The sequence below is a fragment of the Elephantulus edwardii genome, unplaced genomic scaffold (genome assembly GCF_000299155.1).
Source record: "Elephantulus edwardii isolate Elephantulus edwardi_28Jun2011 unplaced genomic scaffold, EleEdw1.0 scaffold00066, whole genome shotgun sequence".
In the NCBI taxonomy this organism is placed as follows: domain Eukaryota; kingdom Metazoa; phylum Chordata; class Mammalia; order Macroscelidea; family Macroscelididae; genus Elephantulus; species Elephantulus edwardii.
This window is the reverse complement of record NW_006399816.1, coordinates 11,410,014-11,425,524: the sequence shown is the minus strand read 5'-3', so window position 1 is coordinate 11,425,524 and position 15,511 is coordinate 11,410,014. Positions and strand designations below refer to the sequence as shown.

Below are 15,511 nucleotides of genomic sequence, written 5' to 3'. Positions count from 1 at the left end.
ATGAGTGGGTGGGAGGGGACATGCTTCTTCCCATGAGGTCAAGGAGGATTATGGAGAAGTGAACATTGAGTATTGAGTAGAGATTTGATGGAGGAGAGGGGAAAAGCAAGAGAAATATCTGACAGTAGAATTGACCAGACAACCTGGGATCAATTCCCTTGAGACTAGAATTTTCCTTCTTCACTATCTCTCTCCCCACCCTTTGCCCTTCCCTCTAAATATTATAGGCTCACTGCTTCAGCTCAGCATTGGTGGTTACGCAAAACTGCTCCTGATCGCATTACACATGTGTGGCTTTAGTGTTTGCCAAAAGCTTTGAGGGCCTGAGATGTAGCACATTTATGGAGAGCTGCTGTTTGGTTTGGGTTTTGTTTTTTGGGTTTTTATGTTTAAACCACACTGACCCTGTTTTCTTTCAGAATGAGAATACAGTGCCAACATGTGTTAGAAATGGTTTAGATTTGTAAGAATGGATTTGTAATATATTTTCTCTCTGATAAACTCATTTGTGGCTGGAAAGACAGGTTGCATGATTCCTGTTTTACAGGTGAGAAAACTTAGGTACACAGAAAGAAGGTGATTTAGCCAAGATCACGCTACCAAAGGGTGTGGACTCCTGAGTTTGATGCACAATGTACTTGATTAAGGAGAAGAGCTGGACTCAGTAAAGATGCAGTTATTGTTGTTGTGTATCATCGCATCAGACCTGACCCATCGTTGACCCTCCAGTGGGTTTTCAGAGGCATTTCATCACATGGGAGGAGACTGCCCATCCTTCTCCCACAGAGCAACTGGTGGGTTTGAACTGTGTGCCCTCAGGGTTGCAGCGCAGCTTCTTGCCACTAGGCCAAAAACTATACTAGTACTGCTTTAGTCTCACTAACAGATCTTCTCTCTTCATCCCTGGGTTGGGTGTAGAATCCTTCTTTCACCTCTGATTAACGAATCATGCTGGTTGGTGTCGTCTTTAGCAATCCTTGTCACAGATGAGAAAAATGAGGCACAGAGAAATTACCCAGGATCATCTAGATAAGAATGGTACTTGGATGTGTTTGAAGTCAAAGCTTCATGCTCCCTCCAGCATGGGAACCACTTAGTCTGGGGACCATGTAGCTCCTATTTCAACTGTCTCCCTTGATGGTGTTGAGCTTGAAGTTATTGCTGTATACCATAGAGTCAGAACTGACTCATTGTTGACCCTCTGGCAGGTTTTCAGAGGCTTTAAATTGGGCAGGAGGAGATTGCCCATCTTTCTCCTGCAGAGCAGCTGGTGGATTCAAACTGCGTGCCTTAGGGTTTGCTGTGTAGCGTCTCAACCCTAGACTACCAGAGTTCCCTTGATGACAAGTCCTAATCAGGATCTGATGATGGTGGGGTGAGACTTAACACAGCTGAACCCCGCCCCCCACCCATGGGGTTAGCATATATAAAACCAGGGGCCTAAAGACCTGAGGAAGAAAGAGTCCAAGGAAAGTCCTGGGGGGAAGGAGGGAAATTCCCCTACTTAGAACCCCCCACTTCTACACAGATCTCATCAGCTCCAGGACCATTACACTCTGTTAGACAGTGCTACATTGCATTATTGCATTCTGCCTCAGCCTCTGAGGCAGCTGCTGTTAATACCCCCATTTTACAAAGGGAGAAACAGAGGCTTAAGGAAGCTAAATATCCTGATCTAGAAGTTCTACTGGTAAGTAGTGATGCTGGAATTTGATTCCCAATTTGTCTCATGCAATCTGTCAAGACTTGTTCCGCTGACCCAGTGCTTCCTCCTAAGGTGGGTGGGGGCTGACCCGGAGCTCTTCAGTGATTGCATCCCAGGGCCCTGCTGGTGATGAGGAGACTGCAGCTCCCCCTGTGTGACCCCGCTGCCTGGAACACACTCACAGCCCAGCTTGTTGCTGTTTTTCCTTCTCAGTGCCCTCGGTTCCCTCCTGCTGCTTGGATTCCAGCTTGTCTGCCCACAGCTCTCCACTGAACACAGAAAGGTAAGCCATGCCCGCTCAGAGGTTTTCCTGATCCACGTGAGGGAGGGGCTGGAATACTCTGGTCACCACCTAAGCCTCTTCCTGTGCGGAGGGGAGTCACCCACTGACCATAGATGGAAGCCCTAGTCACTGAAAGCTTACCAGTCCTCCCTCTCCTTGGTGATCCCCTCCTCCCTTTCTGCAATGCCCCTGAGTTAACGGTGAACCTAATGCTGGAGACGGTTGTGTCTGATCAGACTGCAACATTGGTTTTGCAGCTTGTACCTTGTTGAGAGAATCCAGTGAGGCAGTGAAAAAGAGGTCAAAGAAAAGACTGTGTACCAGAGTGTGGGCAGAGCTTAAAGAAACCACCAAGGCCTGGTGGAGTCTCAGCGAGAAGCGTAGTGTGGAAAGCTCCTTCGGGCCTTCAGGACAAGTGGAGGGGGCAGTTAGAGACAGCTGCAGGTAGAGAGAGCTGTGGCTGTACCTGAAGAACCAAAACCAAGCCAAACTCACTGCCACCGAGTCCTTTCTCACCCATAATGACCCCGCTGGATGGAGGAGAACTGCCTCCTAGTGTTGCCAAGGTCATAAGTCTTTTCTAGAAGCAGACTTCGTATCTTTCCCCAGTGGAGCTACTACTGGTAGGTCCAAACCAATGACCTTTGGATCACCAGCCTAATGCTTAATCCACTGCACTAATAGGGTGCTGTGGTTTGATAGAAGGACAAAGAGGCAGGGTGTGGAGGAATCTGAGACATCAACTCTGTCCTGCTACCCTCCTCACGCTGGTGAACCCAGCCAGACAAGACCTTGATTCAGTCAAGGGACAAAGGGCTGGATGGAAAAAGATTGATGGAGTGTCTGCTGGGATAAATGGCCAGCTTCCAGTCAGCCTCCTTCAGTCTCTGTGCTTCATAGTAAATGATGCCTAGTAAAGGGGAGTTCTGGTGGCCTAGTGGTAAGAATCTGTGCTGCGATCCCAAAGGCGTAAGGTTTGAATCCACCAGCTGCCCCGGGAGAAGGATGGGCAATCCCTCCTGTGTGATTAAACACAGGAAACCCACTGGAGAGTCAACTATGGGTCAATTCTGATTCAATGGCACCCTAAAACAATCCATTAAAAAAACCCCACACACATTAAAAAAGTAATCCAGCTGAGTGCTGGATTACTACTTCCCAAGAGAGAGGCAGTTTAACTCTGAAAATTCCAAGAAAGCTCTCAAGCTCCTTTCAGCTGCTTGTCTACATGTAATGAAATGTAGATTCCTTAGAGAGGAAGAATTTTCAACCATTTGTACCTATGAATCAATGAGTGTGGGATTTTTTCCCCTGAGAGTTTTTGATAAGGGAAATCCAGGTGAGAAGGGGATGTGTGCACAGGCCTGCTTAGATCTCACATTTTTAAAGGCGGATTCCTTGAGTTTGGATGACTCTCTTTAAGCCTGTGGATTATGTTCTGACTAATTTTTTATTTTGTGAAGAGGCTAACTGTTATTGTTCTGTATCCTTCACTAGGATGTTAGCTCTGTGAAAGTGAGTATCTTACCTGTATTGTTCTCCATAATGTTCCCAGCCCCCTGGATGGAGGCTGACAGGTTGTCAATGTTCAGTAAAATATTTGCTCAATGACTGACTGAATGGATTTGGAAAAATTGGCTACGTATCATTCCAGCAGATTCCCTTGGAAATTCACACAGCCTCATTCCAGTGTATCACACCCATTCATAATGTCAAGAATCAAAAAGGATGACTGACTGTTTTCATTATTGTGTTATGGTCTTTATTATAGTTTTGAGTTATTGAGACAGTTAATCCTAATAGAATTGGCCTGCCCGTATTCTTTTTGTAGTCTAACCGGACAGTTATTGTTAAATGCATCCCATACATGACAAGCTTATTTTGCTATTTCCGTTAATTGTTCAATGGTTAGCCTGAATGACATATGCATAAAATGCAAAAAGGAAAAAAAATAGCTATCACTCTTTCTTTTCTAGATTACTTGTTCTGAGGCTTTTTAAAAAAGCTTATGAGCTACTTCAGAATTCTGATTTTGAAGATTTTGTTAAAACTGGGATCCCACTTCGGCAGATGGTCTCTTTTTAAAAATACCAAAAGATATACAACAAAAAAGTAGTTCAAATAACTTCCAATATTTTTTGTAGACCCTTTTACTTGAAGGGCATACCTTTTAGAACAGAAATGAAGTAGAAGTATGTGCATTTTTGGCATTAAAGTAACTTTTGTTTACACTTGTTGTTACATGCTGTGGAGTCCAGTAAGACTCATCGAGACCCCAGGAACAACAGACCTGAACCTTGTGCTATCCTGTGACATCCTCACAATCTCTGACACACTTGAGCCCGTTGTTGCAATCTTTGTGTCAATCTGACAGTCTGACAGTTTTCCTCTCTTTCCCTTTTCCAAGCATGATGTCCCTCTCTAAGGAATAACCTTCTAACAACATGCCCAAAGTTTGAGAGATGAAGCTTTGTTATTTATTTTTAATATTTTTTCCGTTTTCCTAAAATAATTACTTGACATTATATTTAATTCATATACATTGTGTTTTATACAACCTTTCATATACTTTGTTTCATACAATCATGCATATACATTCCAATTTTACTTTTTAAATATTGGCTTGCTTACAAAGTTTATATACGTTGTGTTTCACAGCTTTGTTATTTTTGCCTCCAAGGAGCACTCTGACTATACCTTCTCTGAGATATGTTTGTTTGTTCTTTTGGAAGTCCATGGGATGTTCAATACTCTTCCCCAGCACCACAATTCAAAGGCATGGACTCTTCCTTTCCTTATCCATTGTGCAGCTCTCAGATGCTTAGCAAATGATTGAAAAGATAATGGCATGAATCAGGTGTACCCTTATCATCAGACTGACAAAACTTCTCCTAAAGAATTTGGAGAGGTCCCTGACTGCACATTTTCCTGATGCAATACATCTCCTGATCTTGTCTGTGGATCCAATTAAGATGAAACTGTTGACAGTGTCAGTCTTTTCTCTGTCCATCATGTTACCTATTGGTCTAGTGCTAAGAATTGTAGTTTTCTTGACATTGAGATGCAATCCCTATTAAAGGCTATATACTTAGTTCTTCTCTAGCTAGTGCTTCAAGTCCTCTTCACCTTCAGCTAGCAATGTTGTGCCATCTACACAATGCAAGTTATTGATAAATTTTCCTCAAATCCTGATGCCACATTCTTCTTAGAGTCTAGCTGCATGAATAATTTACTGAGCATAGAGATTGAATAGGCGTGGACAAAGGATACAACCCTCTCACGCGCCTTGCTTCATTTAAAATCATGTAGTGTTCTTTGCTCTGTCCATGTAGCAGCCTCTTGGTATAGGTTCTGGTTTCACATGAGCACAATTAAGTGTTCTGGGATTCCTCTTCGTCTCAATAGTACCCATAATTTCTTATGATCAACACAGTCAAATGTCTTTGCATAATCAATACAGTACATTCTTCTGGTATTTGCTATTGGCCAAGATCCATCTGACATCAGCCATGCTATCCCTGGTGCCATAGCCCCTTTAAATCCAGCTTGAACTTCTTCTGGCAGGTGTAGCCATTTTTGAGTGATGTTCAGCAGTAGTTTGCTTGCATGTAATATTAATGTTACTGTTTGATAATTTGCACATTCTGTTGGACCACCTTTCTTGGGAATGGGATCAAATATGAATCTCTTTCAGTTAGTCAGTCAGGCAGATGTCTTCCAAATTTTCTGGCATAGACTGGTGAGCACATCCAGGGCTGCATCTGTCATTTGAAACATACTAATTGGTATCACGTCAATTCCTAGGCCTTATTTTTTTGCCAATGCCTTCAGCACAGCTTTTTAACCACTTCCTTTTTAACCACTGGCTCTTGTTCCTATGATACTTTCCAAAATATTTTAGTGTCCGTCAGTTCTTTTTGGTACATTGATTCTGTGTATTCCTTCCATCTTCTTTTGATTGCACTGTTGATGGTGTTGTTGTGTGCTGTCAAGTCAGAACTGACTCATAGCTGACCCTCCAGTGTGTTCTCAGAGGCAGTAAATCACCTGGGCGGAAATTACCCATCCTTCTCCTGTGGAGCAGCTGGTGGTAGAAAAAGAAAAAAAAATCAGTGCCTTCTTCACTTGTGGATTTCTACTCATTGATATTTTGCCTGTGCTTTGCGGGGCCGAGCCCGCCATCCGGGCACATGCTTAAACACCTACTTTAGAAGTGACATTCATAGCATTCATTTATCTCTGCAAGATGAGAAATAAGAAGATGCTTTAAGCAATACTTGACAATTTTTATGGACCAATTTGGGAATAGATTAGACTTTATATGTTGTTAGCAGTATGTCACAGTTCCTGAACTCTACTATTTCAACAATGTGAAAGTGCCCACAGATGATATGTAAATGAATGAGTGTGACTGTGTTTCAATAAAGTCTTATTTAAAAAAATACACCAACAAAAACAATGTGTTGGACTGGGCACATAGAACTTGTTTACCAAAACCCATTAAAAAATCTTCTTGGGGAGGTGTGGGGGGGATTGTGTACCAATGAGGGAGTTTTTCTTTTGCTTTTCAAGGAGAGGAGCAAATGGGGGGGGAGGGGTTTGTCCGGGGAGAAGGGTGCAATAATGAATCAATGGAATTCCAAAATCTCTGTAGATGTTCATTGAAATGAAAAATAAACAACCTAAATTAAAAAAAAAATCTTATTGTTGTTTTAACTCCTGTTGTTTGTCCCACAACTCTGGTGACTTCATGCATAACAGAATAAGACACTGCCTGATTCTGTCCCGTTCTCATAATTTCTTCTGGATCAGACCCTATAATCTATAAGTTTCCATTGACCAATTTCTGGAAGTAAAACACCAGGCTTTTCTTCTTAGTCTTTTTGTTGTTGCTAGGTGCCATTGGGTCTACTACATCATCCTCATGACCTCTGTAACAGTCAAGCCCATTGTGATAATCACTGTGTCAGTTCATCTCATTAAGGGTCTTCCTCTTGTTTGCTGAACCCTCAGCTGTTCCCAGTGTGATGCCTCATTTCAGGACTGAGTCCTTCTGAAAAGGATATCAGGTTAAAGACTAAGGTGTGCCTACTCCTGGCCAAGTAATTTTCATTTACTTCCTGAGCAGCTAAGATTTGGACAATGAATAAGGACAACTGAAGAAGTGATTAAATTGTTGTGTTGGTATAGAGTATTGACTAGCCAAGACAGCAAAAAAGTCTGCATTGAAGGAAGTGCATACCCAGAATGGCACATGCTGGTGAAACTTCATCTCACTCATATTGGAGGTACTAGTTGGTCAGAATCATAACATGCAGACTAGACAGGAATCAACTGCAAGGGTATTTGTTTTGGAATTGGAAGTTGGAAATTATCCCCCCTCCCTGGGACTTCAGGAAACTAAAGGAAAAATATATACGTGTTTGTTACAGCATAAGTATTATGATCACTATATCAAATTGGTTTTGTTGCTTAGATATAGCGTAATTGAATCCCTGCTAATCCATTATTTTATTGCAAAAGCCACTCCCAATCTTTAGAGGGCAGCAGAAGGAATTAGAAAACCATTTATAGCAAAATCTTAGGGGACAGTATCCCTAATTTGTAATTGCAAGTTGTAATTTCATATATATATGAAAACTAGACACTAAAAGACGTGTTGAGTTTTTCTTTTTTCCTTTCTCATTACAGCAGCGTGTCCAACTTTAGCATATGGAAACATTCCTACAGTAAGTTATTCTGAGACAAAGACATAATTTGTAAATGCTGTCAAGTAAAATATGCATTTCTGAGTGCTGCTCGGGTGACTGGACACGGCTCCATAAAGGCCATGTCCTAATAGTGCAGGAAAAGAGGGCCTTCGTGCAAGAAAAATAGCGTCTTTCAGATCCTTCTACCAGAAGGTTTCCTTTTGCTCCTGCAGCACATACAGTATCACAAAGGGTTACTCAGCCTCTGTTTTTAGTTATTATCCAGTGACACTAGGCAAAGGATTATATTTAAAAGAAAACAAAATAATGTTCTGTGTCTTCATTTGCAGACAAGATGAAACCAAGAGCAGGAAAAACTTAACCAAGACTTTGATAAAAACAATATGTTATTAGCAAGAGAAAGATGTAAATTGTGAAAAGCTTTTAAACTAATGAAATTATGCTGCTGTCTGCCCAGCAGACATTCCCAGGGCCGGCTCCGTTACAGGTCATAATACATATAAATACTGTGATCGTTCAGAAAGAAATATGCAGCATCCTAACTTTTAGCACCTACAATGGAAATACAAACACATACAAACTTTGTCATTCAATGATTTCTTTTTAGAAGACTTACTTTTTATTTACTTAAAAATATGAATGTCTGTTACATGTAAAGGGAGCTCTGGTGGCCTCCTGGTAAGAGGCTGCAAACCCAGAGGCATGAGGTTCAAATCCACCAGCTGCTGAAGGATGGGTAGTCTCCTCCCGTGTGATTTACTGTCTGTGGAAACCCACTGGGGGGAGGGGTCAATGATGGGATGGTTCTGACTTGACGGCGCACAACAGCAATAACAATTATATATGATTTAGCAAACTATGAAAAGTTCAAAACAGAAAAAGCCACCTCAGTTCTGCTCGGTTGTTCCAATTCATAACAGTACTCCTTTGGGGGTTTTTTAGACTAAATTGTAACAGAAGGAGCCTGTCTCATCTGTCTCCCAAAGAGTAGCTGATGAATTCACACCACTAGAGGCAGCATTTTGGCTAGCACTGAACTACCCTAGAAACTATGCTGCCAGAGTTTCCATGAAAAACTGTAGTTGTTGTTGTGTGCTGTTGAGTCGGAACAGACCCATACCTGACCCTCCAACAGATTTTCAGACATGGTAAATTGGATGGGAGGAGATTTCCCATTTTTCTCCTACAGCTGGGAGCAGCTGGTGGATTTGAACCATATGCCTTTGTGTTGACGGTGCAGCTCGTTACCCACTATGCCACCAAAGCTCCATTATGAAAAACACAAGAAGGAAATAAAAATCTATTCCAAGGGCCACCAGCCAAAAGAAAACACTTTTCAACCTGTTGCTTAGGGAAACTTTGAAATGAAGAGAACAGAGACAGAAGTAAAATATTTGTTTTTCTCACTGATAAGCAAATCACATAAGAACAGTGAGTACTTTGTGATGGATTTACTCACTACTTTTGGGGTTGATTCTGACTCTTCTGGGTGGATGACGACTCTCCATTGGGCTTCTTAGGCTATAAATCCTTATGGGAGGAAACTCCCCATTTTTCTCTCATGGAGCAGCTGGTGGATTTGAACCACTGAGCTTTCCGTTAGCCATGTGACACACAATATTTTGCACCACCAGGGGGCTCACTACTTTATAGTAGAATGTGTATCCAGTGACTTCAGATTGCTTCTTGAAAAGCATATTATGCAGTAGGGTACCAATGAAAAACTAGAAGGACGAGAAAAAAAAAGTTACAAAAGAGCTTTGCATACTAATCCTGCTTTATTTGAGAAGGAAGGAGAAAACTTTTAGAAGAGAATACTTTTAGAAGAAAATGTATGGATATCTTTATTATTCAAGGACTGTAAGACCCCAAAATACTAATAAGACACAAAATATCCTAATCATACAGGAAGAGATTGATGAATTGGACTAGATTAAAATTGAGGGTTTTTTTTACTGAAATAAACTAAGTTATTAAAATCCACCATCATTTTGTTGAAAGTTACAATTGAGTCAGTTTTAAGTAATGATGACCTTATGATAAGTACAAAAGAATAAACGTTAGACTGAAGAAGAAATAATATTTGACAAAGTATTGATGTATTAATATCTGGAATATTTAGGCCCCTACAAGTCACTGAGAAAAAAGTTAGACAATCCAATTTTAAAATGAGTAGAAGCCTTAAGCATGTAAACAGGCATTTTATAAAAGAGGGTATCCAGATGGCTAGTAAGCATGTGAAAAGGTGCTTGCCATTATGTTCTATGTTGTGCATATTAAAGTTCCAGTGAGCTGCTACCAGAATGGAGAAAACAAAGAACACAGACACTGCTAGTGTGGAAGAGAATGTGGAGCAACTAGAACATTCATACACTGAAGTGGAAGTGGGAGTTTAATGTGGTTCCATCACTTTGGAAAACTGTCTAGCAGTGTATCTCAAAATGAAACTTGTCTGTGACAAGTGTATTCTACTTGTGGATACACCAAGGGAATGAGTGTGTACATCTACTGTCCAGCATAAGAATGTTTCTGTTATTAATAGGCGCCACTGAGTTGACTACAACTCATAGGAACCCTATGAACACAGATCTGAACCATGACCTGTGTTGCCTCATCCTCACAATCTTTGTCATGCTCAGGTCCATTGTCGCAGCCACTGTGCCATCCGTCTCGTTGAAGATATTCCTTTCTTTCATGAACCCTCTACTTTCCAAGCAGGATTTTTTTTCTCTCTCCAAGGACTGACCCTTCTTGACAACATTCCCAGAGTAGCTAAGGTAAAAGTTTCACCGTCCTTGCCGCTAAGGCGCACCATGGCTGCCTTTCCTCCAAGACAGATTTGTTTGCTCTCTTGACAAGTCCATGGTATGTTCAATACACTTCACCATTACCACAATTTTAAGGGCTCAGTTCTTCTTAGGTCTTCCTTATTCAGTGTATAAGAAAGATACTTACAGATTTAAAGTTACATCCTAGCTCTTTCGCCTTTCAAGAGATTCTTGACAGCAGATCTGCCCATAGCAACATGCCTTTTGATTCCTTGACTTGCTGCTATGAGTATAAAATGAAACCATTGACAACTTCAGTGGATTCTCCATCTATTATGATATTGCGTTTGGTCCAGTGGTAAAGACATTTGTTTTCTTATTGTTGAGGTGTAAATGCATCTTGAAGGTTGTTGTTCTTTTATCTTCTTAAGTAAATACTTCTTTTTTACTTTCTGCAAGCTGGGTTATGTCATCTGCATAGTATCTTAATTTTCTGCAAACAAACTATATCATCTATTTAAGGCATTTTTATTTATAACTGCTTCAATCTGGAAACTACCTTAAAATTCATTGTATATTCATATAAGAGAACACTAAATAATGCTTGTGGTGTTTGTTTTTTTTTCTTCTTTTAAATAATGTTTTTAAAAAGTAGATCAGCTTCTAGCTGAAGGGAGCAGCAACAACTGAATCTGCCCTTCCAACTAAACCAACAACAACATAGTCAAACAAAACCAACAGAGATCAGATTTGCCCCCTTACTGGAAACAACAACAAAATCCCAACCACATAGTTGAAACAATGGTTTCTGAAACACTGGATGCTGGGCACCAAGTGACAGTAATTCCTGAGAGATGGGAAATAAAGGGGATGAGCCTGGCATTTCCCAGCTCACCACTTTGAGTTTTCTATTCTTGGCATAGGGACAGGCTACCCAGGCACAACTCAGTGGCAACTTTGAGCTGTCAGTCAGCTGGCAAGAGTCTGTAGGGCAGAGTACCAGAGAGGTTACTTCCGCCACTCTCTCCTAGGTCTGATTCACACATGTACAGCTCTTTCTGCAGCAGGGCATGGGGGATGATCACCCAAAGGCTGGATGATGGGTCTGCTGGGCTTAAGGACCTATAGACAGAAGTTATGCCCAACGTGTCCAACTCCCAGGAAAAGCAGTTTGGGTTTTAAACTCTCACACCACAGCCTAGACACAGCCTCTGGAAGGTCTGGGAATACTCTGCTGAGTGCAGAAAAAGAAGAAGAAACTAGACTAAAAAAATAAATAAAATTACTTTTAACATATTATAGACCAATTTTCATCTGTAAAAGCAAGAAAAGTACAGTTGTAACTTCCAAAAAGATGGGAAGACCCTCAAGAATGTGTCCGTAGCAATGATGTTGATCACCTAGGAGATCCTGAGGATGGTTCAAATTTGTTGTTCATAGGCTTGCAATGATTTGTATTCAGCTCAGTGGCACCTGACAAGCAACACCACCGCCATCACAATGTGCTAAGGGAAAGCTAAGTGGGCTTGACTTGTATCTTTGAGCTGGTATCATGCTAAAGTTCTCTGAAAGATGTGTCTTAGATGGTTGGACGAGGGCACATTTTCAACAATTGTCATATCCATTTCTGGCAGATGAAGAAATTTGGATAAGGACAGTTAGAATGATTGTACATCATGAACAAAATAACCAAATTATACATGTAGAAATTGTGGAATTGATGAATGTTTTGTTGCGTATAACTTTACCACAATAAGATTTTTGAAAGAAAGAGCTGGGAGAATGATACTGATTCTGAACAAAGTGTGCTTCAGAAAAAAAGTATTGCCAACGATATTGTTGTTGTTGTTGTTGTTATGTTCCATTGGGTCTGAACCAGCTCATAGTTGACCTTCCAGCAAATTTTCAGAGACAGGAAACCCATGGGAAGAGTTTTGCCCATTTTTCTTCCTCGCAGCAGCTAATGGATCCGAACCATATGCTTTCTTGTTAGCAGTGCATCTCCTTATCACTAAGTCACCAGAGCTTGATAAACATCAAGCAAGGATAAAGAGAGCCATTTCATAATAGTAAAGGGGTCAGTACATCAAGAGGACTTAACAAGCCTTAGTTTCTACATCAAGCAGTAGAGCTGCAAACTGTGTGAAGCAAAATCTGATACAACTGAAGGGAGAACAGACGAAAGGCAGAGATTTCAGTCCTCCTCTCTAATAGTCACATGGCACATAGACAGAACATCAGTAAAATCTAGAATACTTGACTGTCAACCAGCTCTACCTGATTAACATTTGTTGAACATTTCTTCCCAACAGCATCAGAATATCCTTTCTTTTTATGAACACAGAAAATACTTATTGAGATAGGTCATGGTTTGGGCCATAGAACAAGTCTTTCTATATTTAATAGAATTCATTTAATAAATAGTTTGGTCTCTGCCCACAATGGAATAAATGAAAAATCAATTGTAGGACAATTATCTGGGAAATCTCAAATATGAAATGATGTACTCTAAATAAACTCTGAGTTTAAGATCAAAGGAAAATTAATACTTTGAACTGAGTAAAATTGAAAGCACAGTATTATGAATTGTGGTATGGTATTAAAATAGTACTTAGGGATAAATTTATAAAACTAAGTAACTATAAAGACAGAACTCACTTTAACCTGATAAAATGCGCACAGACCTATAGTTAACATTCTCTTTAATGATGAAACACTATTGCTTCTAAAACTAAGAAAAACATAAGTATCTCTGTTCTCACCACTTTAACTCTTATGTTGTTATGGAGATTCTAACCAGTGCAGTCAGGCAACCAAAAAGAAATGCATCAAACCTAGTGTGGGAAGGAGTAAAATTGTCATCATTCACAGACACATCATTGTTTATAAAACATCCGATTGTATCTATCAAACCCCCCTATTAGAACTAATAAGGTTGGCTGTTAGATAAACAAAGAATGAATTGTATTTCTGTATACTGACAAGGAAATAATGTCAGGTTTCTGAGGCTGTAAATCTTCACACCAGCAGACTGTCTCATCTGTATCCTGTAGAGCAGCAGCTCATCATATAGCCTGCTGTGCTACCAAGGCGCCTTATCCGGACAATAGAAAAATTACATGAAAAAGAATACTACGGTGGGAATGCTTGTACAACGTGCAAAATGTAACTAATGTCACTAAATTATACATGTACAATTGTTGAATTGGTGATTGTTTTGTTGCATTTATTTTGGTTTCACCAAAATAAAATAAGAATACCTCTTATGATAGTATGAAAAAAATGGAAAATACTTGGAACACATTTGACTAAATAATGTCTTTTTTTTTTTAATTCCATTCATTCATTGTTGCACTTTTCTCCCCACCCCCCACCCCAGTTCGCTCCTCTCCTTGAAAAGCAAGAGACAAACTCCTTCATTGGTACACAATCCCTTCCCTCACCCCGCACATCCCCACCCCCAGACTAAATAGTTTTTTTAAAGTTGTCACATGTAAAGGGTAAAATGGTTAAGATTTGAACTTGACCATTACTTGCAAGGTCAGCAAGCAGTTAAAATCTAACAGCCATTCTTCAGGAGAAAGCTATGGCAACTTACTCTGTAAAGATTAGCCCTGGGAATCCAGGGAACAGTTCTGCTCTCTCCTATATTGTCGCTATGAGTCAGGATCAACTTGATGACAGGGAGCTTGATTTGATTTTTGATGCAATTATAAAGTATGACACTTTGTTGTTTTTGGTGTTATTGTTAAAAGCCATCAAGTTGCTTACGAACTCATAGCGACCTTATAAACAAAAGACCTGAACCACTTGGATAACTTTCATCATTGCTCCAGGTTCATAAGGTTTCCGGAGACAAGCCATTTCAGAAGTGGATGCCACTCCTGCTACCAAGATTGTTTTAATCGGGGTGTTCCACCAAACACTGTGAACCATTGGTACCTTTATCACATTTGACACGTCAGTGTCACAGTGTTTAGCATCACAGCAACCACAAGGTACCTCCGTACAGCAAGTGGACAGACCAGGGCTATACGGCCTAGAAGAATGTTTGATTATTTTACGATTCTGGCACACCCAAATGCTGGTGGAATCTGGACCAGAGACCCCTAATTGATCTGGCAAGTCCTCTCTGCTGACACCCGCTTGGGATGAAAAGAAAGCCATAAGAGCCCTGAGCATTCCATGTGTGTCCCTCTTCAAATGCTAGAGGCTATCCTAAGGTCCAGCTTGAACCAAGATTCACAACACACTCATGACACATTGGTAAGAGAAATTAAAGGAGACTTAAACAAATGGAGAAATTAATAATATTTATGGGTCAAGAAAACTACGATACCAAATTGATCTATAGATTTAACAGTCCTAAACAAGCAGTCAGTCTCTCTCTCTCGGCAAAAAATTAACAAGCTGACTTTAAGGTCCTTATGGAAATGCTGAAGAACTAGAATAGTCAAGACAAATTTTAAAAAGGATACAATTGGATGACTTACACTCCCAAATATTTATATTGTTACAAAGCTAGAGTAAATTAAGATAGCATTTTATAGTCACAGGCAAATAGATCACTGGAACAGAACAGAATACAGACATAAACTCATGATTGTCAAATCTATTCTGACCAGGTTTCAGAGGCTGTAAATCTTATAAGGTGAAACTGATGGGCATCTGATGTTTTACAAAGGTGTAAAGATAATTCAGTGAAGGAAGTTTAGTCTTCAGGTTGTTGGAACCTTTGAATATTTGCATGAAGAAAAAAGTGAACTTTGGACAATATACAAAAATGAACCATAATTGACCATAGATCTCAAACCAAAACCTAATTTTTTTAACATGCAGAATAAAACAAAGGAGAAGATATTTGTGACTTTGAATTAGTCTGCTATTTCCTATATATATCACCAAACTCAGGGTCCATGAAATATAATCAGTATACTTTTTCAAAATGAAAAAAAAATTTGTTCAAACAATGTTAAGCAAGTGAAGAGACAAGACCCATCTTGAGGAAAGATTTGTAAAGCATTTATTTGATAAAGAACTTATA

General features: G+C 40.1%; 1 protein-coding gene across 1 annotated transcript in view; it reads left to right on the top strand.

The window, feature by feature from the left end:
• The window catches only part of THSD4 (thrombospondin, type I, domain containing 4), an 868,930-nt gene that overhangs the window by 18,825 nt on the left and 834,594 nt on the right, over positions 1–15,511 (top strand). The window contains exon 2 of the mRNA XM_006888339.1: positions 1,919–1,988. Coding sequence (XP_006888401.1) covers positions 1,919–1,988 — 70 coding nt within the window. The remainder of the gene's footprint in view (positions 1–1,918; positions 1,989–15,511) is intronic.